The sequence below is a fragment of the Meriones unguiculatus genome, chromosome 20, assembly GCF_030254825.1.
Source record: "Meriones unguiculatus strain TT.TT164.6M chromosome 20, Bangor_MerUng_6.1, whole genome shotgun sequence".
NCBI lineage: Eukaryota > Metazoa > Chordata > Mammalia > Rodentia > Muridae > Meriones > Meriones unguiculatus.
In genome coordinates, this window is record NC_083367.1 from 60,357,162 (window position 1) to 60,380,789 (window position 23,628).

General features: G+C 43.5%; 1 protein-coding gene across 1 annotated transcript in view; it reads right to left on the bottom strand.

The window, feature by feature from the left end:
* Positions 1 to 498: 498 nt before the first annotated feature.
* The window catches only part of Pacrg (parkin coregulated), a 439,800-nt gene continuing 416,670 nt past the window's right edge, over positions 499 to 23,628 (bottom strand). The window contains exon 5 of the mRNA XM_060373539.1: positions 499 to 1,246. Within this exon, the coding sequence (XP_060229522.1) occupies positions 1,086 to 1,246 (161 nt within the window). The 3' untranslated portion in view covers positions 499 to 1,085. The remainder of the gene's footprint in view (positions 1,247 to 23,628) is intronic.

Consider the following 23,628-nt stretch of genomic DNA (forward strand, 5'->3'; position numbering starts at 1 on the left):
TGCTGCCTGGCATGTCTGAGCAGTCATGGTCCAAGGCTGAATTCCTTATGTTTTGTCTTTGCAATTTTTTTTTCTTTCTCTGCCAAATGAAAAAGTACATGTTTGTCTTTTCTGGACTCAATAAAATTCCAAAATCTTCTCATCGGACCCATTGAATAGAACTGTGAGCACAGCAAGCCTGGGAGGAAGCAGGGGTCGGGTAGGAATCGCTATGGGCAACAGAGCTGCTTTCCAGGGGTGAGTGAGAGACACACAGCCGTGTTCAGGGACCATGAGAAGCCCTGAAGAAACTGCTGGGCACTGTTTTGCCAGCAGCATGCCTAGCCCCGGGCTGCCCTGCCATGCCCAGTGCCATCCTCACAGTGGCGAAGCAAGGATTCCAGCTGGCTCTCTCCATAGAACCCTGTTGCAAATCTAACATTTCACACCTAACCTTGACTTGGGCCCCTCTCCAGACTTCTCCCCTGCACCCAAGTACGAAATGCAAAGGCCCTGAAGCCTGGATCACTAGCTGGTCAGAAACATTAATTATGGTTATAGCTGAGGTTATAACGGGCTGCAAAAATTTCCTGCTGTAATTGGGATGGAGACTCAACAGTTTTATTGAATGTCAAAGCACATTATTCCACACAGCTGCTGGAGAGGCACCGCTGAACTGATGTTTCTCTTCCATGACAAACACCTATTAAGCAGTCAGCACAAACTCTTCCTTACAGCCCCTGACATCGCCCTCAGGGCAGGAAGACACAGCACAGCAATTGCTGAATCGCATATGAAAATTATAGTTTTGTTGTCTATACAACTGAAGGTTTAACTCGGACTCCTGCCTCCATCTGAGCTGGATAATGAAGCGATTCTCCTCGTGGAAAAAAATAAGCACAGTACACTATTGTAATCTACAAAACAGGCACTATTTATGTATCGGAAAGCCTTTCTCTCAATAGGGCTAACAGTCTTGTGGCCCAGGGGCTACTATGTTTGCAGCTGTACTGAGAGAGCTGTAGACGTCACAAGTAATGAGATGCTAGGACAACGGGAAAAGATGATTGTGGCATCGAGGGAGGCCCCCTCCTGCAGCCGCCCTGTCAGTTCAGTAAGCACGACTCATAGGTGGGCACCATGTACTTAATATTGATGAAGGCGTCCTCCCCTCCATAGCGCTCGAAGGCTTCCAGGGTCTCCTGGATCAGGTCGCCAATGTTCTCCCTCTTCTGCTGGCTGTAGTCGATGCCATCCCCGGAGTTCACTGGTTCAGGCAAATAAACAGAGAGGCAGTTATTTCTCTGCGCTGTCCCGAGAGCCCCACCCCACAGCCAGGCATTTCCAGAGCTCCTGTTAGGAGATGCTAACAGGCAACACCTTCACGTTATCTTGCTGAAATTTGAGGCTGGCAGAATCAAGCAAATGACAAAACACCAAGTCATGTCTGATGGTGATGCCATACTTGGGATTCTAGCATCACCAAGCTGAGGCAGGAGGATCACCATGAGTTTGAGGTTAGCTTGGCTTATAAAATAAGACACCCTTCTTTAAGAAAGCCAACCAACCAACCAACCTACAAAGCGAATGACAAGAATAACAAAACCCAAATCCAGGGCGGAGCTGGTGAAAATTAATATAAAATCAACAAATGTGGAAAAAATCATGGGATAAAGCCCCCTTTAAATTAGGAGATCTCTTTGTTGACTGCTCACTGAGTGTTTGCTCCCTTGGGTCCTGGCTTTATCAAAATCACAGCCCAGCACAAGCAGAGACTCTGTCTCTTGGTAGACCAGGCAGGGAGCCACACATAGCTCATGATGCAGAGATGGAGAAGGATGGCGCCACTTAGGGCTGCAGCCTGTGCCTTTGTGGCCTCGGGCACGTACTGAATCTATGTCTCCAGGGCTGGGGAGCCCTGGGTCTTTCAGTTCTTTCCAGTACTTTGCTGTGGCTGCTCCTGAATGACGTGGGACATGTAATGACCCATCTTAGGGCCGTGGCATGCCAGGGATTTAGTCTTGTGGCCAGTCCTGGAGCTTGCAAGTCCAGGGAGGCCCCACCGCAGCCCAGCCTCCTGCAGTCTGTGTTTGACCAGTGTGGCTGCCCTGCTGGTGCCACGAAGGAAGCGCCTCCTAGGTGGCCTTAAAAACCTGCATCTCGCATATCCCACTCTGAAAACTCTGGCTGCAGCTACTCGGATGAAAGGTGCCCCTAGAGCGTGAGATGTCTGGAGGAACCCCAGTTCTGACAGAGGCACACCCCCTATGCACTCTCCAGACTCCAACATTATTATGGGTTCTGTTTACACTGTCAGTACACACTTTTCCCTTCATCCTCCGATTTCCAGGGGCTTTAGTGTCACTGTCCCCGGGAGTGGAGAAGTAGCTCACATTGCTGGGTGACATAGGAAAGGGCCACAAGGTGGGCTTCTATGAGATGGAGGGATGAAGATGGGAGTTCAGGCCAGAGGATGCTCTGGGGCCAGGGCCAAGGGGGAGCATGGGACATCCTGAAACCATCCACCATGCGGAGGTGGATGGTTTATAATCTTAGGTGCAACCTTCAAATGTTTACCCAGCTTGATGTAAAAACAGTGGAGGTTAAATTGGTGCTTTGGACTTCTCAGTTATTCTGGGACATTTCAGAAAGATCAGGTAATGGTTCAGGCCAGAAAACAATTACAGCCCCACACAGAACAGACAGAAACAACCCCAGCCAGCATGGACAGACAGATACTTCTTTCAGTTGATGGTTTTCCAAAAGCTTCTTAGAGAAATATGACTGTCTTAGATAAGAGAAAACAAACAAAACAAAACAAAAGACCGAATTGTCATTCTGAACAGTTTGTTTGGAAGAAATACAACAAATTTGCAAAAATGGAGTCTTATAGCTGTGGCACACATTACTCTATTCTATAAGGTGAACTTACAAAGGTTTACAAAACCATTTGTAATCAGGTGACTTCCTGCCCCCAACTCCCATGGTGTACACTTTCCCATCACATGTGAACTGGATTTAAATACACTTGAAGTTTGACTCACAAAGTAGCTGGTTATTCAAAATGTCAAACATATGGAACACATCCATGAGCATTGCTCAAAACAGCATTTATGGTGTGGAGAGAATATTTATCAGCAAGAGAGAAGCATAATAAAGACTCTGGTCATATTTTTGAAGACAACATAAATATCATTTAAAAATTATAAGTCAGAGTATCAGTCTAAGAAAAGACCCCTGGGCCCAGATATTTTGGTTCTGTTGCTCTCCTTGTGGAGCTCCTGTCCTCTCCAGTTCTTTCCTCTCCCCCTTCTTTCATAAGATTCCCTGCACTCTGCCCTAACTTTGGCTATGAGTCTCAGCCTCTGCTTTGATACCCTGCTGGGAAGAGTCTTTCAGAGACCCTCTGTGGTAGGCTCCTGTCCTGTTCTCTGTTTTCTCCCTCTTCTGATGTCTATCCCTTTTGCCTTTCGGAATGAAGATTAAATATCTTATCCAGGGTCCTCCTTCTTACTTAGCTTCTTTAGGTGTACAGAGTTTAGTATGTTTCTCAACAAAGGATGATGCATGGAGATAACCTAGAACCTTGGCACAAATGTGGCCCATGACAGCTCAGTGTCCAAGTGGGTTCTAGTAAGGAGAACAGGGGCTGTCTCTGACACGAACTCAGTGGGCTGGCTCTTTGATCACTTTCCCCTGAGGGGGGAAGCATCCTTACCAGACCACAGAGGAAGACAATGCAGCCAGTCCTGATGAGACATGATGGGCTATGGTCAGATAGAAGGGGAAGAGGACCTCCCCTATCAGTGGACTGGGGGAGGGACATGGGAGGAGAAGGGGGAAGGAGGGTAAGACTGGGAGGAGACAAGGGAGGGGGCTACAGCTGGGATACAAAGTGAATAATTAAATAATGAAATATAAATAAATTTTAAAAATTACAGGTAAGTACAAATTTAAACAAACAGGCTTTATCATCATCCTTATTAAAGACTGACACACCTTCAGGAAAAAAAGGTTCAGTTAAGAATGGCCGCGAAAGGGAGAACATGGGAAATCTGCCAATAGGAGAGGGTTTTTGAGTTCAACTGTGAGATGCTTGGGATTGGGAGGGGTGGGTGTGGCTGTTGATTAGTGGAAGTGTGAGGGGAAAAAATGGTTAGAAACAAAGTAAGAAGGGGGCAGAGAAATAAGCTAACAAGAGAGTCAGGTGGAGTTACAGGAGAGGGGACACTGTATGACAAGGCTGATGGCTAGGTACAAGTGTATCCTTAGAAATGAGGCCGGTGTCCCAGGACTTCACCTAAGTGAAAAGAGTGTCCCAGGAAGTCGCTGGCTATTTGGGAGTCTTCTTCCAAATGGCATTCCTCATAAGTGCCAGCACACAGTACTTCATACAGTTAGGGAGAATTTGCCAGCATCTGTTTGCCTCGGACTGTGGAACCTGCCCCACTCCCTGCCCCACAGATGCCTGGGAAATAAAACTGGTGATGTGGAGCCATGAGAGCTTTGATACAACTCCTTTTAGACAAAGATTTATGTATGAATCACTGGTAAACAGTGCCTTTTGTTGTACCCAAAAGGTCAAGGACTGAATGGGTCACAGGACAGGCACATTTTCCTGATGGAGCCGAGGGAGTATGGGAAGTCTGTGCACAATGGGGAGCGCAACACGCCCCGGTTTTCACTCCCTCTCAGAATGCAGCAACCATAAGCAACACTTTATTTCATGTTCTTACTTTTTAAAAAATATTTATCTGTAGGAGTAGGCTCTGCGGCTTTTTTTGTTTCTAACTGTGTTCCAACCCCAACGATAAAAGAACAGAGCAGAATAGAAGTTGCTTGTTCAGAGGGAGTTGGAGTTGCAGTGTTTTGTGGCTGCAGAATGTGTATCGTGGGGGCAGAAAAAGACCAAAACACAAAACAAAAATGAAGAGCCTGTGCCTTGTTTTGCGCGCTGTAATGATGATGGGCCACGCTAAAGTCAAGCTCTGTTGACAGGCAGATGGTGTCGTGAATTCCATCTTGAAAGTGCGCTGCTCTCGGTTTCTTGAGGAGCAGGAGTTGAGGTGGTTCCTTTGAGCTCCCTGCTTTAAATTCAGACAATGCCACCGGGAAATGTGCTTGCGAGAACAGAACACTTAAAACAACAACAGAAGCACCAACCAGGTGTTACTTACAACTGTCAGATCTGATTAAGAAGCTGACATTTCAGTTTAGGAAGTGGGGAGTCTACTTTACCTGTGGATGGCTAGGAAGGGACATTGAGGATGAAGATGTGTTTTCTTTATAACCAAACATGTAGGGCTTATATGGAGGATCTAAGCCAGACTTGGTGCCCCATATGCAGACAGCTGAATGAGAGAAGGGGTCTGTTCTTGGAGACGCTGGTGTGCAGGAGGCAAGCGATGGCCTGGTTCCAAGTTATTTAAACTGAGTTTAGCACTTTGGATGCTGAATCTTCCCTGATTATCCGAGAAATCTGCTTCAGCATCAAGCATATTCAAACTCCTTTTCTATCTAATCCCTATGAAAAGGTTCTGATCTAGATGCTACTTCTTGGTCCTTTTCAGGTCAGGACAAGACCTGTGTGTACCTTCTATCTGCCCACTGATGCCACCTTCCTGGTCAGAAGCTCAGCTCACACCTGGGGAGTGGCTAACCCCTGCCACTGAGGATCAAGGCAAAGGGCAGTTACATAAGACACATTTACATTTCACACATATATCTGCTACTTGGTGGAAACTGGCCAGCAGCAGAGAGAGATCACACAGAATCCTGATAAAATATCACTGCTGTGGTTTTAGTGGCTAGACTCTGGATGTTTCATTCTTTTCTTAAAATTTAGTTGCTACTATTATACACACACACACACACACACACAAAGGGGCAAAACTGAAGGCAAGAGATTCAAAGCAGAAAGGAAGGCTAGTTCTTCTGGAGTGAGCGTGTTCTTCTTAAGCCAGGTTTGGGATCGGCTTTACAGCTTTGCTCCTTGGGGCTGAGCCTATCCCTGGCCTTGGAAGCAAGGGCAGTTACTGTTACAGGGCGTCCTTTGTGCTCAGGGAAAGCTCTTCTGGGACCCACGCGATGAAGGGACAGGGACACAGAAGATATCAGCTAGGGAAGGAATTCTCACAGGCTTCCTTTCATATGGGGCAGATGTCACTAGCACCCACCGGAACACATGTGACTCATGAACCTGGGCCTCACGGTCTCCTTTCTGCTGCCCACTGGACATGGGCCCTGAGAGAACTCTGACCTGCTTGTTTCAGAGAGGTGCCCAAGGGAATCTTCTCTGAGAGGTGGGAAAAACAATAAAGAACACGTGGGTGGCTACCAGGCTCAGCAAAAGTTCAATTCCGATTTGGATTTTTCTATTTTTGAATGCTGTTTTTGGTAATACTCCTTAATGGTAAATGGGAAGGCAGTCTCATGAATAGTCACATCCACTGTTACTTGGAAATAAAAGCCTTATTTGAGACATGAGACATATACAGAAAGCAAATGAATACTTGTTTCAGGTTCTTCACCAACATACCAAAGGGGATGAACTATGTCAGCACTTTCTGGCATCCACTAAGAAAATAAACAGGCCCTTCTTAGGAAACAAGCATCTTCGTTAACTCTGACACATCATGGCCTGAGGCTGCCACAGTGTGACCCTCCAGGGGACAAGATCACACAGCTGGTGGCAATGTCACCAGGTGACGACACAAACATATTGCCTGCCCCATCTCCACCTCTTGGGCCTGCAATGGTAAATGGTTTCGGCAATGCCTCAAACATTCTGCTAGGGTGAGAAGAAGATGAGGGGAGAGGGGATGGTGAGGTGGCTCGCTTGGTAAAGACACTTGCCACCAATTCCCCTGATGACTTGGAATCTACAAGATGGAAAGAGAGAACTGACTTACATAAGTCATCCTCTGACCTCCATGTATGTCATGTCATACATCTACCTCTACACACAAAAAAGGAAACAAATAAATATAATAAAAATGCTAAAAAAAAATAAGAACAAAACTCCGACTTTTGTTCCCAGTCTCTCCTTGCTTCCCCTTGCTGAAGTTCTGGCTTTATGTAACACATTAAGCTTAATAACAAAAGAGCCTGGTGTTCCCTCCCAAGTACCTGGTAGCCTTTGAAATAACTGAAGAAATCAGGAAGTATGCCAGAGATAAAGAAGGTAGTGAGCAGGCAGAGCTGAGCTGGCCTTCACAGTAGGCAGCGCTGGTAATGTAGGCAAATAGCTGAATGACAGCTGTGAGGCAGGCTGAGAAAGACATCTCTAGCAAGGACTTCAAGAACTATGTTGAAGAGATGGAGAGAGTGGGCAGCCTTGCCTGGTCCCTGATTTCAGTGGGATTGATTTAAGTTTCTCTCCATTTAGTTTGATGTGGCTATAGGCTTGTTGTGTATTGCCTTCACTATGTTTAGGTAAGTGCCTTGTATCCCTGATCTCTACAGCACTTTAAACATAAACAAATGTTGGATTTTATCAAATGCTTTTTCAGTGTCTAAGGAGGTCATCATGTGTTTTTTTTTTCTTTTAGTTTGTTTACATGGTGGATTACATTGGTGGATTTCTGTATACTGAACCACCCCTACATGCCTGGGATGAAGCCTACTTGGTCATAGTGGATGATATCTTTGATGTTCTTGGATTTGGTTTGTGAGTATTTTTGTTGAATATTTTTGCATCAATGTTCATAAGGGAGATTGGCCTGAAATTCTCTTTTTTTGTTGGGTCTTTGTGAAGCTTAGGTACCAAGGTGACTGTGGCTTCATAGTATGAGTTTGGTAATGTTCAAGAGCTGGAGAGGACTGGAGCTCCAGAAGGAGAACAACAGAACCAAAAAATCTGGGCCCAGGGGTCCTTTCTGAGACTGATACTCCAACTAAGGACCATGCATGGAGATAACCTAGAACCCCTGCACAGACGTAGCCCATGGCAGCTCAGTGTCCAAGTGGGTTCCCTAGTAAGGGGAACAGGGGCTATCTCTGACATGAATTCAGTGGCTGGCTCTTTGATCACCTTCCCCTGATTCGGGGTGGAGCAACCTTACCAGGCTACAGAGGAAGACAATGCAGATAGTCCTGGTGAGATCTGATAGGCTAGGGTCAGATGAAAGGGGAGGAGGACCTCCCCTATCAGTGGATTGGGGAAGGGTCATGGAAGGAGAAGAGGGAGGGAGGGCAGGATTGGGAGGGAATTGGGGAGGGGCTACAGCTGGGATACAAAGTGAATAAATTGTAATAAATAAAAAAAAAATTTAAAAAGGAAACAGTGTAAAAAAAAACAACAAAAAAACCCCCCAAACAAACCAAAAAACCAAAAGAAAGACATCTCTGCTGAGCATCATGGTTTGGTGACACCTTTCATGTCCCTGCTGTTTTTCTGGTGTGTGGAAAGCATGCTGTCACAGTTAGCCATTTTGCACACAGAGTACTTGAATGTGACCCTAGGCCAAACCCAGCACTGTGGCTAGGTGAGCTTGCTGTAGTAGCACGAAGTGGAATTTAGAGCACACTAATAGAACAGGTGTAATTGTTTCTGGATCAGAAAAGGCATGCTTCCCGTTCTAAATGAACTCAAAAGTCCCTGTGACCTATCTGGATGTGGTGGCATATCCCTGTAATTCCAGCATTCAAGACATATGGGTAGAGGAAGCAGGATCACAAGTTTAAGGCCTGGCTAGAGATAATGAAATCCAATAAAATAAAAGCAAAGAGGAAGCTTAAACTATCTGTCTGTCTATCCATTCTTCCATTTATTTATTTATTCATTCATTGATTCATTCATTTATATTTTAATTTCTTATGGCACCAGTTACAGCTAAAGCTGCCTTCCTCCTTAAGTGGCTTGTGGTGATGTCATCAAGAGATAAAGTGAATAAAGCAGATAAAGGGCTGAGGTGCTGGTCTTGGCAGGTAAGCTGAGCAGACTCTATCACAAACAGCACTATCAGAGATGTTTCTTTTGGACACTGAACCACTGTAGATTTTCTGTTCTAAGCTTCTGAGTGATACTTTGCTCCATGCTTGCTGGATTTAGCAGTTGGAAGGTTGAGAAAGCCAGAATGGTAATTTCCTGTTTGTGATAACTGTTACTTAAGCAGGTATCAGGTTTAGTGAAATAAAACTCAAAAATTTAAAAAAAGACGTTTATTTAAATGATAACTCCTGATATTAAAAAAAAATGCCACTAAGGTAATGTAATGATTATGAGTTTAGTAAAGGTGAATTTTGAGTCATTTTTCCTTTCTTTTGAGATAAAACCTCACTATGTTGCCTAGTATATTATTTAATATTTAAAATATTTTTTAATTCTTTGAGAATTGCATACAATGGATTTTGATCATATTCAAACCACCTCTTCCAGCTCCTCTCAGGTCCATCTCCTTCCCTACATTGTATCCTCTTTAAAAAAATATGTACTTACACACACACACACACACACACACACACACATTTGCATGTGTGACTATCTACCAGGGACCACACCTTAAAGACTTAAAAAAAATAGCAACTGACTCTGACTCTCTCTCTCTCCCTCTCTCTCTCTCTCTCTCACATACACACACACACACACACACACACACACACACATTTTGTGTGTGTGTGTGCTATCAATTGCCAATTGCTCCTCAGTTAGGGACAGGACTTCATGTCTACCTCCCAGCTCCATACTAAGAGTTCCTCTTTATTCATCTTATAGAGTAGGCCTTAAATCCAGTCAGAAAGTGGTTGGTGAATCCCATGACAGTTGTGCCACTACTGCACCAGTGGGCATGCCGTGCCAGACCAGTCATTATTGTAGCTTGCAGGATCCACAGCTGGGCAAGGCTGATACTGTTTTTCTCCTTCAGTAGCATACGAAGCACCCTTCAGCTCTATGAAGAAACCCATCCCTTAGAGGTGAAGCATCCTGGTGAGTGTCAGCTTGATTCCTCCACGTTTTATGACTTAAGTGCACAGTTTTCCTAACAATAGGGTCTTACTGTCAAGCAGTAGCCTGTAATGTCTGAGAGCCTGAGGGACCCTCCAGATGAGTTAACCCATTCTGGCCCTGGGCTTTTTAATTCAGTGCAGTCTAGTAGGGGAACTGCTACTCCATTACAGAGTAGCTCCATTTAAACTCTTTTTATATGTGTGTTTACACGTTAGGGAGGTTCTACACTAGTAGATCTTAAAAAAAAGTCTTTGGGGTTATCGGTTGCTCCTGTATTCCTTCTGCTACTCTGCCCTCCTTCCTCACTTAACCCTCCCTGTGCCATTATCCCTTCCTCCTCTTTACACTAGTACAATCTGTCTCCCCTCTCTTGAAGACTCCCTCCCCCATGTCCCCTTAATAATTTCCTGACCTCTATGAATTACATATGAATTATGTATTAGATATGAAACATGCATATCTAAAGATTTAAGCTAACTCTCAAAGATGAGAGAGAATGTGTGACATTTGTCTTTCTGAGCCTGGGTTACTTTACTGAATAGCTGTTTCCAGCCCCATTCATTTATCTGGAAATTTCTTAATTTCATTTTTCTCAGTATCTGAATAACATTACATTGTGTTCATGTACTATATTTTCATTATCCATTCAACTGTTGATAGATATCTAGGCTGTTTCCATTTCCTGGCTATTATGAATAGAGCAGCAATGAATGTGCTTTCTCTAATAGGATTTAAGTGTCTCTCTAATAGGATTTAGAGAATTTTGGGAATACACCCAAGAGCAGTTCAGCTGGATCACGTGATTAGATCTATTTTTGGCTTTTTGAGGAACTACTACTCTGATACACAGTTTGTACTCCTACCAGCACTGAATGTGTGTTCCCTTTTTTTCCACATCTTTGTCAGCATTGGTAGTTAGAGGAAATAATGCCATTCACAATAGCAAGAGCATAAAAGAACAAAAAAATAAACAAAAACAAGGAAGTACAATGAAAACTTTAAGACACTGAAAAAAATGTTGAAAAGTTACCAGAAAATGTAAAGATCTCCCATGCTCATGGATTGGTAGGATTACTATTGTGGAAATGACCATTGTATCAAAATCAGTCCACAAATTCAACTCAATCAAAACTCAACACATTTTTTTTTACAGAAATTGAAGAAATAATCTTAAATTTCATATGAAAACACAGAAGACCCAGGATAGCCTAAACAATCCTGAACAACAAAAACAGTTGATGAACTATCATGACCCCAGATTTCAAATTATATACAGAGCTACAGTAATAAAAGCAGCATGGCACTGGCATAAGATTGACTACAATGGCCAATGGAGTATGACTTATGATCCACTGTAAGTCCAAGTACCTACATCACTGATCTTTGAGAAGGAAACCATCAACCAACACTGGAGGAAAGAGAACATCTTCCACAAGTAGTGCTGGTCAAACTGGATGGCTGCATGTAGAAGAATGGAACCAGATTCTTATCTCTCACCCTGCAGAAAACTCAACTACAAATGGATTAGGGATCCCAACATAAGACCTGATACCTGGGGTCTGACAGAAGAGGAGATGGGGAATGTGGTTCAACTTATGGGCACAGGAAAGGACTTTCTAAACAGAAAACCCTGGCAGCTTAGGCATTAAGACCAACACCTGATAAATGGGATCTCATGAAAGTAGACAGCTTCTGTAGGGTAAAGGATACCATTATTGGAGTGAAGAGGCAATCTGTGCAATGGAAAAAAAATCTTTCCCAGCTTTACATCTATATGTGAGGAGTGTCTAGAATGTTAAAATGACTAAACAAACTAAACACTAAAATAACAACCAAATTTAAAAAACAGGACAAGGAACTAAACAGAGTTCTCGAAAGATGAAATACAAATGGTTGAGAGATATTTGTGAGAATGTGCACTATCTTTGCCATCAGGGAAATACAAACAAAAACTACTTTGAGATTTCATCTTCTCCCAGTCAGAATGGCTGACACACACACACACACACACACACACACACACACACACAGATGCAAATGATGACAAATTCAAGGTTGGTTTTGGACTTGAGGCTTGGGATCCTCTTCCCTCAGCCTTCCCCAAGTGCTGGGCCCACAGTGAGCACACACTGCAATGCCTGGCCAACCCCCTTTCTCTTTTAATTCCAATTATGAAAGGAGGCGAAGAAAGATGCAGGCATGTACACTTTATATGTTAAGACAATTTCAATAACTAAAGTATCAAGATCTGTTTTTGGCAGAAGTTGCTCTTTATTTAGTGTCGGTGTGGATCCCTTTACACAAATAGCTCTATCTGTCCTAGGATGAGGGGATTTTCTCCTCTGGAGTTTTGACAATGAAGTGGGGGATAATGTGATGGGTGAAGAAGTGGGAAGTGCCCAGGGAACTGGGGCAAAAGTCACTTTCCCACACTGAGTAAGAGGCCTTGTTTTGGGGGCAATGGTTGAGGTTAACTGCTTTCAGAACCTCCAAAATATGTTGCCTTTTACTTTTGTTTAAATTAATTTTTTTTAGCATTGTAGGAACTTTGAAGGAACTGATCTTTATCCCCTTAATCATGAAAATGTGCACCTCATTGGGAATTCTTAGTGTTTCTGTGCCAGAGGCCACACCCAGCCACTGTCTCTTGAGCAGACTCCAAGTCCTTTTGGAGACCGTACCCTGGAGGATGGGTCTGCTGGGGATATTTCCAAAGCCTTGGTTTGTGGGTGGGTGAATCAAAGCTACAACGGTTTTGCAACCAAAACCTTTTAATAACCAAAGCAGCTAGCATGCTGGAGATGCCCAAGGGCTTAAGTCCTCAGTCTTCTCAGATCTTATTGACATCAATGAATTTCACAAGGTCTCTTTCCTCTGAAGAAGAAAGCTTTGAAGCAAACTCCGGGTGCCCAGCTGGATGTCCCACTCTTCGCCTCTCTGACACTGAAGCTGGTGTCCCACACTTTGCTTCTCTCTGGTACGTAAGCTAGATGTCCCACTCTTTGCCAATCCCTGACACCGAAGCTGGCTGTCCCACTCTTCGCCTCTCTCTGGAACTGAAGCTGGGGACAAAGCAGGAGGCTGCTGAGCCATTGCTCCGAGGGCTCCAGGAGGTCCCTCGGTGTGTGGAATAGTCACCAGTCACTGTGGAACTGAAAATTCCATGAGTCTTGGCCAACAGCCAGCTTAATACCTAAATTTCAATACCCTTGACACTGGATGTTTTTAAGCAACTGATATTTTCAACAGCGGCGTAGGTTTACTTCTCCATGTTCCCATGTAGGGGAAGGGGCACTGAGCCCAAGGAAAATAATCTAGAATAAAATTCCTCAGTAGCTGGGGATGTTGGGAGAATCTGGGAGGAGTTGGGAGGAGAAGGGGAAACATGATCAGAATATATTATATGAAAATAAATTTTTCAATTAAAAATAAAATCCTTGTTAACTTAGCAGCTGTTTACTCCAGAGGGTTGCTTTCTTCAACCTTAGTCACTATAAAAAACAGATGAACCTTTCTCCTCTCATCCTATTAATGCTCTTTATAATATTTCAATATAACTTTGGACAAGCACTGTGAAATGATGGTTGTTCAGTAGACAGTTCCTATGATCACAACAGCATACACTTCTTCAAAGTAATACACAAATCCTGTCAACATCAAATTCAGTTTTTAAATCAAGTTCTAAGAAAACTTGAAGGAAACAAATGTTTACAAAATTAATTCTAGTTAAGCAAAAGAACATTGTCAAAATTCAAATTATTTGTTGACACATGTTATTTGAGTCCATGATTTCAATGTTCATAAGGCTTATTAGTTCTTAGTATAGCATAACTTTTCTTACATGTTCAATTGAAAATGATTTGGTCAAGACAACAACAACAAAAAGGCAACTGGAATCTTCATTGACTAATGACTGGTTCGATTTGGATGTTTTACTGAGAAAAAGTAATTGATGACTTTACCAATTTATCCCTGTCTGGAATAAACATACTATAGTCTATAGCCAGTGAAATGGGCAAAGTTAAGCTTCTGAGGTGGGAACTCATCTCTTTTCTCATTTGGACAACATAATCCAGTAAGCAGATAGTTCAAGAGGGATGTGGAGAGCTGCACATTCTTTATGTCACATCTCCCCACCTGCCCTCAGGTGGAGTAACAGCAGCGAGAGCACAGTGCCCTTAGCTAGGTCAGGTCTCCCGAGGCAACAGCGAGGCAGGTGCTGCCATGACTTCCCTCCCACGAAAAGAGGAGTGATGTCTGGACACGTGAGATGGTCAAGTGAAGTGATGTAAGCCGCAGGTAGCAATGAGGTCGTGAAAGGGAGGAGCAGACATGTAAGGAAGGTGACAGGAAGGTTTTGGGGGGAGTGGTGTCCAGGTGTCACCTGTCACCACAGGAAGGCTAGACGTTGAAGAACCTCACCTCCCTGGTACAGCAGGACGTCAGCCCACAGAGTCGGCGTCTTGACCCCAGGGAGGCCCCAGGTGAGGGCCTGCCAGCAGGTACTGGACTTGCTGTAGCTAGATTTCCCTTAGCATCTCCCATGATGCGCATTGGCACTTCTTGGCCTCATCTCTGTGAGAGGAGTGGCCATGCTTGCTTTACCTCATCACAAGTAGGATGACAAAAATCAGGACTGCTCGGTTCAAGGACTCTTTTTTCTCAGTGCTATGGATCCATGGTAAATATGGGAAAAATGTAATCTTCCCATCTTTATGAACATTTATTATTTTTTAGGGTTTACGTGTCTTAGTTATGATCAACAGACAAGGGACATCTAGGTGTTTTGGGTAAATGGGAGAATTATTGCTTCTCAGCAGAGGTGTGCCTAGAGGACCAGGTGAAAAGCCAAGAAGTAGGAACCTTCTAAGGGGCTGACTGGCCTTTAAATAGCTTTCAAAACAAACATAAAAGGCCATATGCAAGCCCCAGGTGTTGGCGGAAGTTTCTGAATCAACGTTCAGGGTTTCCGGCTTCATGAAGACAGGGAGGTTATGGTCATCCTGCAGGAAGCTTTCCCTCCTGAGCCTTACCGGGACCCCATTCTGTGTGCAACCCTCGAGTGGAAAGCTGATGCTGGCTTCAACCACTGGGGGAAAAAAAAAAACCTCCCCATTTTCAAAGTGAAAAAAATCAGATTATCCCAGCAATTTTGTTAGTGGTCTTGGCTCTGGGAAGCAGAAAACATTAGATTCATAGGAGCTTGTAATTAATATTTACGTTTTGCTGGATTCAATTTCTCTTGGAGCCACTTGGTCATTTCTAGCGAGCTTGACAAAGACTGAAACAAGTGTTTTTTGTTTGTTTGTTTGGAAGAACTTACAGGTAGCTGCTCAGGAGCGATGCAGAGTTAACTACTTGTGGGTTGAGGCTGGGACTGTCTCAGCCTGGATGGGCAGAGGTTAGCAGCACCCTCCATTTCCACAACACCTGAATGACTCTGTACTGGAGCCATCTAGTTTTGTGAGTTTGTTCTCGTCTCTGTAACTGAGGCACAGAAGTGAAAGGGGAGACCTTGTATTTCTAATAAATGTTATCTTCAAATCCGGTAGTCTGAGTTCTCCACAATTTGATATTACGTGTTAGGGTCCTTTGAACTTTCCTCTAGGACTGGACAAATACCTTAGTTGTATAGTGCACCCTTCCAAGCCTGACAACCAGTTTGCCACCTGCCCCGACCCCAGAACCCATGCAAAAGAGCCCGACATGGCAGCACGCTCTTCCGGTTCCAGTGTCAGGGAGACAGAGATGGGTGGATTTCTGGGACTCATCAGCCATCTGAGCCTGCCTTGTGAGTCCTAGGCCAGTGAGAGAGCCTGTCCCAAAGGAGCAAAAAACAAAGTGGACAGCACTTTAGGAACAAAACGAGGTGGTTGTCCTTGGCGTCCATGTGCTATGAACACATATGTACCCACATACATGTGCACACAGAGACACATACATGTAGAAAAGACTTTCATCTGCATAATGAACTCAGCCCCCAAGCACTCTTGTACCTGTCTAATGGTGCGGTGTAAGGGAATCTGGTAGCTGGCAAGCCTGCCTTCAGGGCACAAAGCCTGAAGCTAAAGGCCTGTGTGGTGTGATGCACGATTTGCTCTACTGTAGAAAACTGAATAGATACACTCAGTGATTGTGCTGACATGAAAAATCCACGTGCCTCCGTGGACTTTCTATGGGGTTAGGCTTTGCTTGGGTATGTGGGCTGCATCTCAGCATGCCTGAAAGTTCTGAAATGAATTTATGAGTACAGAATTTGAATTGATTTCCAAGCCATTAGCCAGAAGTTTTATAGAGGGAATATTTCTCATCAAATGAGCTCAATTACTGCAAAAAATTATATATTTAATGAACAAATCAAAGCAATCTACTGTGTTAAACTGAGCTAACTGCTGGAGTCGGGACAGAGTTAACACCCTTCAGCCGTTCATAAGTGTCTCTGTTAAAAATAACCTTGACCTATCTTTCAAAGCTTTGGCGATCAACTTTTATCAGCTTCCACATTTGTGAGTTAAGTGTGGCAAGGGATATTCACCAAAGGTCTCAAGGCAGGACCCTGGTGCTTGGCTAGCAACATGCTCACAAATGTCCAGAGCTCGGCTGAGTCCAATCAAAACTTTTTGAGGAGTGTGTGTGTGTGTGTGTGTGTGTGTGTTTGTGTGTGTGTGTGCGAGAGAGAGAGAGAGAGAGAGAGAGAGAGAGAGAGAGAGAGAGAGAGAAAAGCTGCAGAGGAAAATTAAAATGTGACCATTTAATTTGCCACAGTAAAATTGGATTTGCACAAGAATTGATACTAGGGCTTGTTGGAAGCACTGATAAGTGGAACATGCTGACGACTGAGGCTTTTGAATAAAGAATGTTTATTTACCTGAGTTACATTTTTATCTAGTGAAATTTTCAAGTTTAGTGTGTCCAGTTGCTTTCTTCTGAACAGGACTCTTCCCAGATGAGGGGGATAAAAACAGCATGGAAATAAAACGATGGTTTGGGGGTGGTCAAGAGGATGCAGGTGGACTTGCTGCTGGCTGTGCGTGGCCCTGACTCCCGGCCCTGCATAGCTTGCTACCAATTCTCTCTGACTGAAACAGCTTTAATCACACCCAAAGGATGGATGCAGTGATAAAGAAGAGTCTGCATGTTGTGTCCTTCATGCTATAAAAAGGCACTGAAACATGCTGTCCATTACAACTGCAGATACACAGCTCCTACATTATGGCAGATTACCCACAATGCAACTTTTCTCTTGGTTGGGAAGGGAGAGGCACCCCCCGCCCCAGCCAACCCCAGTGAGCACCATCTAGTCTGCTTTCTGCCCTAGTGTTTGATAAAAAAGGCTCACTCCACAACCTCAAAGGGTTGCAGTGTGGTTAAAACAAGGCTGTGGGATCCTCTGTCCATGCTGGATTCAAGAGCTGTGTGGCCAGAGAGACACGCGTGATCGATCACCTACGTGATGCATTGTCACGAAGCTACAGTTTCCTGCCACCCAGGTAGTCACGGCCCCTGGATGTAGGACCTCAAGTGGCAACCAATTCTAGCTTAAGGTTACGCACAGTAATTTTGTCTTCCTTCTCCAGACCCACAGCAGTTCTGGGGTTTAACTGAAGAGTCTTATTTCCCCACCTGTGGCAAGATTGATTAGATGAGGGTGGATGGCTCTGTGTTGGGCCACCACTAAATTCTTGATTTTTCTAATCTCAGGAACATACTTTGCTATTGCTATTTCCTCTTTTGCTGGTTTGCTGTGAGAAGTTGCAGTCCTAGCAAACCAACGGGAAAATGTGGGTTTTGTTTCATCATGATCACTGACGTAGGGGCCGCAAGCTATGTGGACATTATCTTGTGGCATTCCTGTGGGGCTTAATGCTTGCAAGACAATTTCTCTTTTTAGTGTTTTGAGGAGTGATAGCCAAGTGGTAGTTAACAGTCATATTGTATGTCTGCTTTTATATGAAGTAATGAGAGAGAAAGAGTGACAGAGAGAGAGAAAGAGACAGAGAGATGGAAAGAGAAAAAGAGATGGAGGGAGAGAGAGAGAATCCTTGCCTGATGTGGTCACTAAGGAAGGGCTGTCCAGGTGGCTGGGTTGGAGCCTGAGTCTCCACCCTGTATGATGAGGTCAACTAGGGAAATTACTCTCCACTTCATAGAGCACAGTTAAGACCTCTGCCTGCACCTGTCTATAAGGATTGCTACTTTGGCCAGGGAGTTCAAATGAATTCTTCCTCCATGCCTAGATTCCCTTACAGAGCAGTCTCATGACTCTGAGGATACTGGATAGAATGTCCTGGCAGATGAGCAGAGCGGCTAGGCAGTTGTCATGCCTTGCCAAGTCAGGTCAGGACAGTGAGGACTCGGTCAGGATGGAGGTGGAGACCTGGATGAGGGAATCACCAGATTTCTTGGCCTTTTCCTAGAGTCTCTCAACTGTTCTTCAACTGTCCACAGCTGCTACAAGAGCTACCCTGCTTAGTCCCAGCCTTAGAAGCATTCTTCAGCCGGGAAGTGTGTGGTTCCATACACTCTCCTGTGACTGAGACTTAACTTTTATCTCAAGGACTTGCTGTATGACGGTGGCTCCTTACGTCTGGGCCACTTGTTTCCATTTTCACAGAGGCCCCTGAGCTCACTGAGGCAGAGCCAGTGGTGGTGGGTCTTGGGAGTCTAGACAGTCTACCACAGTGAACCTTGTGTAACAGGGACAGGGGTAGCAAGTAATGCAGCCACATGACCTGCCTGGAGTTACAAGGAGAAAAAGCGGGTCATAGATCTGGTGTCACCTCAGAAGTCAGGACGTTTTCCTGTCCATACATTCTAGCTTCTAGCCTTGTGCAATCACTGTATTCATCCAAGACTTTGGGGGCATCTTTAAACTGGATTGTCTGTTAAGGAGAGTGTAAACTCCATCATTACTTCGGTTGATGTGAAAAGTGTTCATTGATTAAACATACACAGTCCCCGAACAGATGCAGCCTGATGTTGGCCTGTCTATGCTTAGTCCTACGCAGGTGCTTTCAGAGACAGACATTGGTCAAGGACAAGCTCCCCTGACCTCAGGGGTCAGAGAAAAGAGACAGCATAGTAGGTGTTGGGAAGCTGAACTTGGATGGGGTCAGAGCTAAGGCTGACCAGTAGCAGGGGAGACTAAAGTCTGCTATTTATCTTCAGGCATGGGGCAGTGCAGACAGCTGTAACACGAGCCTCCCCATAAATCCATGCCAACGACCTTAGCCTTAGTGACCTCTGGTGGGAACTGGCTTCAGCTGGTGTCCTTTTAAAGCATCCGTAGACATGGCTGGCTGTGCCATGATGTCTGGATGAATGTGCCCACCTCTTTAGTGCCAACAGGGGACATGTATGAAGCAAGGCTTTAGAGCAGGGAGAGACGTGGAGAATAGATTCCAAAGTTCAAAACAAGTTACAAAAGACTTCAGAATTTCTGATTGACACAGGGAGATCAGAATCAAAGTCAGAGCAATAACTGATATAGTCACTCAATGAACTAAGTAAGATGAATATATCTATTAGGATAGACCATTCAATGAACTAAGGTAAATATAATTATTTGGATAGACAATTCAGTACAGGCAATCTTTGGTTCAGAATCATCTCATCCTTTCATTCTCTTTATTTCCTTTTATGTAGTTAGAACCTGTTAGAAAATGTGATATAAACCGAGATAAAGCAGGCCATTTACAGATCAGCGTGAATTACTGAAGTGCCTTTCTCATATGGAAAAGCTACTGGCAGGTCTAATTACTAGCTTATTTGAGAGATCATGGCACAATAAAGCAGGGGAAAATAAATCTGCAGGCTGCATGTGCTCCTACCTGACCCAGCCATTACCCTAAAACTGAGTCTGTCAAGCAACCATCCATTCATTCTACAGCAGACTGCAGAAATGGGGCTCTCAAGCAAACTCAACACAAAGGCCTTTGTAGAATAAAACTACTCAAAACATTAAGTACCTTTAAGCCCTCTTACAATTGTTTTCTGCTAGAAAGAACTCAATGACTCACTTTTAATCATTTCTACTGTTCATTTAAAGAAACTGACAGCTATAAGATGACAAATTAGATGTTCCATAGGGCATTACACTGTGGCATCTGCATTTCCTGTGGGGTGGAGGTGGAACACCAGGTTTCTACAGAGATCTTACTGTCTCCGTGGATTATGATTGGGAGGGAGGGTTCCAGAGCCCTGAGGGGATACAGGCTGTGTGTGGGGTGGAGGGAGACTAAGGCACCAAGGGCCAACGGTCAGAGTCCTGGAGAGAGAGAGAGAGAGAGAGAGAGAGAGAGAGAGAGAGAGAGAGAACAGCTACAAGCATGTCTTGAGAGCCTGAACTGACCCTGTGGGAAGAGAGGTATCAGGCATGAGTCTTAGAGACTTCGTTGTGTGGAATTGGCAGTGAAGACAGTGATGGCGAGAACACTGGCAATCATCACTCTTGCAGGTACCTATGTTGAGCGCTGGTCGCAGACAGGAAATGCGACTATGCACAGCATTGGGGCTTGCTGCCATTTACTGCAGAAGATTATTATAGTCAGCACTGATGTCCTCACAGGTAGCTGCTAAGAGGATGAGCTCACACCTATTCCGCAGCTGTTTTAGAAATATGCATATAGCCTATAGTAATAACAGAATCTCAAGTTGCTTTATAGTCAACCTAATGACACTGCCTATATTCAATCACTTTTGACTTATAAACCTGACCTAAACTTTAATTCTTACTGTGTTTCCATCACTGCCCTAAGCATCTAAGTGCATTTTCCTATTTAGTCTCTCTCTTTCTTAAGTGAGAAATATCTAAACATGGGTATGGGTTTCTTTTTTTAAAAGGTTTATTTTTATTTCCTTTTTTTTTTTAAAAGTGTGTGTGTTCTTGTGCACACATGTGAGTCAGAGGGTCAGAGTTGTGGGCTCCCCTGGCGCTGGAGTTGCAGGCAGCTGTGAGCCGCCTCATGTGGCCTGGCAACATGACCTGCCCTCTTTGAGAGCAGTGTGCACTCTTAGCCGAGGAGCCATCTCTGCAGCTGCTGTAATCTTAATTCTAACTTATCCCCCATGGGCTCCTAAGGGGAGAATCTATTTCTCCTGCCTTTGCACATGAGGAGTGTGCTGAAGAGAAGGTCAGGTCTTATCCCCAAGTATAAAATGTGAACTGCCATATGCAGAATAATAAATTCTCTACGGTTGTTTTTACCCGTTTGGTTCTGATGCCTATGTGTGATGATATATGATGATAAAATAAATTATATGGTGACAGAAATATCACATTAGGGCCAGTGGGATAGTTGAGATGATGAGAGGCACTTCTGCTAGGCCTAATGACCTGAGGTTGACCTCTGGCACCAAGCGGTGGAAAGAGAAAACTGGACTCTTGAAAGTTATCCTCCCAAACCCCCACATACAAACTCACACTCTCGTACACGTACTTGCACATGCCTACATGATAAATATATGTAAAAATAACCTAAAAATTATAATTTAAAAAGTTTGTTGTTACAACAGACATCTTGTTCAACCAAATGATAATGTAGTGAGTCCTAATCCTCACCCCATCAATCATCTTTGGCTTCTGAATTATCTATGAAGTTAATTACCAGTTAATAACTATTTCTTGTAACCATGAGACACTGTTAATGTAAATGTCAAAACAGAAATGGCCATCATAAAGTTTATTGCAAAAGAAAGTATATATATATATATATGTATATATATATATATATATTTTTTTTTTTTACAGAAACTTCTTTATTTTCCAAATTTTTCCCCAGTGGTTCTCTTTTGCTTAAGTTACTACTTTATGCTTGGATAAAGCCAAGACTGACATTAACAGCCTCACTTTCATTGACTGATTTCAAATGTAAATTTTGTGGGAGTTTTTTTGGTAATATTCCTTGCTGTTACACAAAAGTTATTTGTTTCTAGGTACCATCAAGGCTAAGTCTACAGATCCCCCCCACTGTAATATGCTTTTTTAATAGTTTTATAAAAATATTTCCGTAGGGGATACAAGATAATATTATGGTGACATAATTTGTTTTATTGTGTGCAATTTCATATAAACATATATAAAGCAATATTATAGCAGATTAACTTTCTTATATGAGATTAAATTCTCATTAATATATTTTTAATGTTTCATGAAAAATATTTTAATAGAAGGGAGTACAGTTTCTTCATCTATTTTCCTACAATTGCATTTTTTTTAGATCATTTTCATTAACATGCTTTTGGTTTCCTAACCCCAATTTTTTTCCTTAAAGAAATAATTGGGTCATTTTCTGTAATGGCTGTTGGAGGTCTCAGACTAGACAACATCTATGAGAACTAGGGTTGAACTGGAGGCTTAGGGAGTGCAAATAAATACCAGTCCAGGACTGAGTTTAAAATGTTGTTAGTGATATTTTTCATTTACGCATCTTTTATGTTTGTGTTAACAACACATTTTTGCCTAGACTGAGATCTCATAAGCACACAGCACTGTAAGCCCGTGTCCTTTCCACAGCTCATATTAGAGTGAATGATGCTGTGCAGTCAGGGTCTCCACAATGATGTGAGCGTAGTCAGGGTCTCTCACAGTGATGTGAACTGGGCGTTTATTTTGTGGATAATGGGTCTTCATAACTTTGAGTTCTTTATGTGAAAGTTAACAACCTTTAGTCACAAATCCTGCTCATCTCATAGACCAGGGCTTAGGGGACCAGATCACCATGTTACCAAAATCACAACTGCATGAATCAAGGTGCACCGGCTGATGGCATGGGCTGTGTGTGGGGAGGCAGAGCCGTGTGGCCAGTGACCATTGTATCAGAGGCAGGTGTGGAAGCTGAAAGCTACTGCTGCCTTCTGTGCCTTTTGGAAAGCTGTTTGTTTGGTTCTGTTTAGTATTAGAGACAATATCAAGGCAAGGACTGACCTTAAGCCTCTGGATGTTGCAAACCACAGAGGGAACTTTGGTGTTCCCCAACACACACCAAACTCACTTGCCTCCTGCATGCATGAGCACATGGCTTATGTGTATGTGTGGAATTCTACAGTTCTTGGCAGCAAGGCCCATGGCACTTCCATTCAACCTGAAGTCAACGGTTCATTTCGGAGTCTCCAATAACAAGGGTCTCCTAGGAACTTCTTGACAGCAAACCTCTCACATCAGAAGAAAAGAGAAGTCATCCCCCCCCCAGAACACTTAAGCAGTCCCTAGATACACTGCGAATAACTAAATATTAGCACTGTTTGCTTTTTATATGGGGATAAATTGATACCTATTTCAGTTTTTGGAAAAAAAAATCCCTATAAGAACATGAGATCATATTCTCATTTCAAGGTGCCTTGCTTTTATTATACTGATGACTTATAAGAAATGGCCAAAAAAGTTGTTTTTTTTTCCCCAGAAGAATTTGAAGAAACTGAATTCTTAGCTTATCTGGTCTAGCTTGTTCAGTATTATTGAAGAATAACAAGGCAGCAAATAGTCAAAGAACATAAATATCTCTGAATTATGGATTAAAAAAAACACTGGCCCAATGGTAGCTTTCCATGATACTTTCTCCTTCATTCTGAATTTAATGTTTCATTTCAGTTATTCAACAGATGCTGTTCCACAAGAGAAACATTGTGCATACTGGATCCCTGTTTCCAAAGCTCTTGGTCTTGCCGCTAAGCAAAAGCATCAGGGCTGGTCGTTGGCTCAG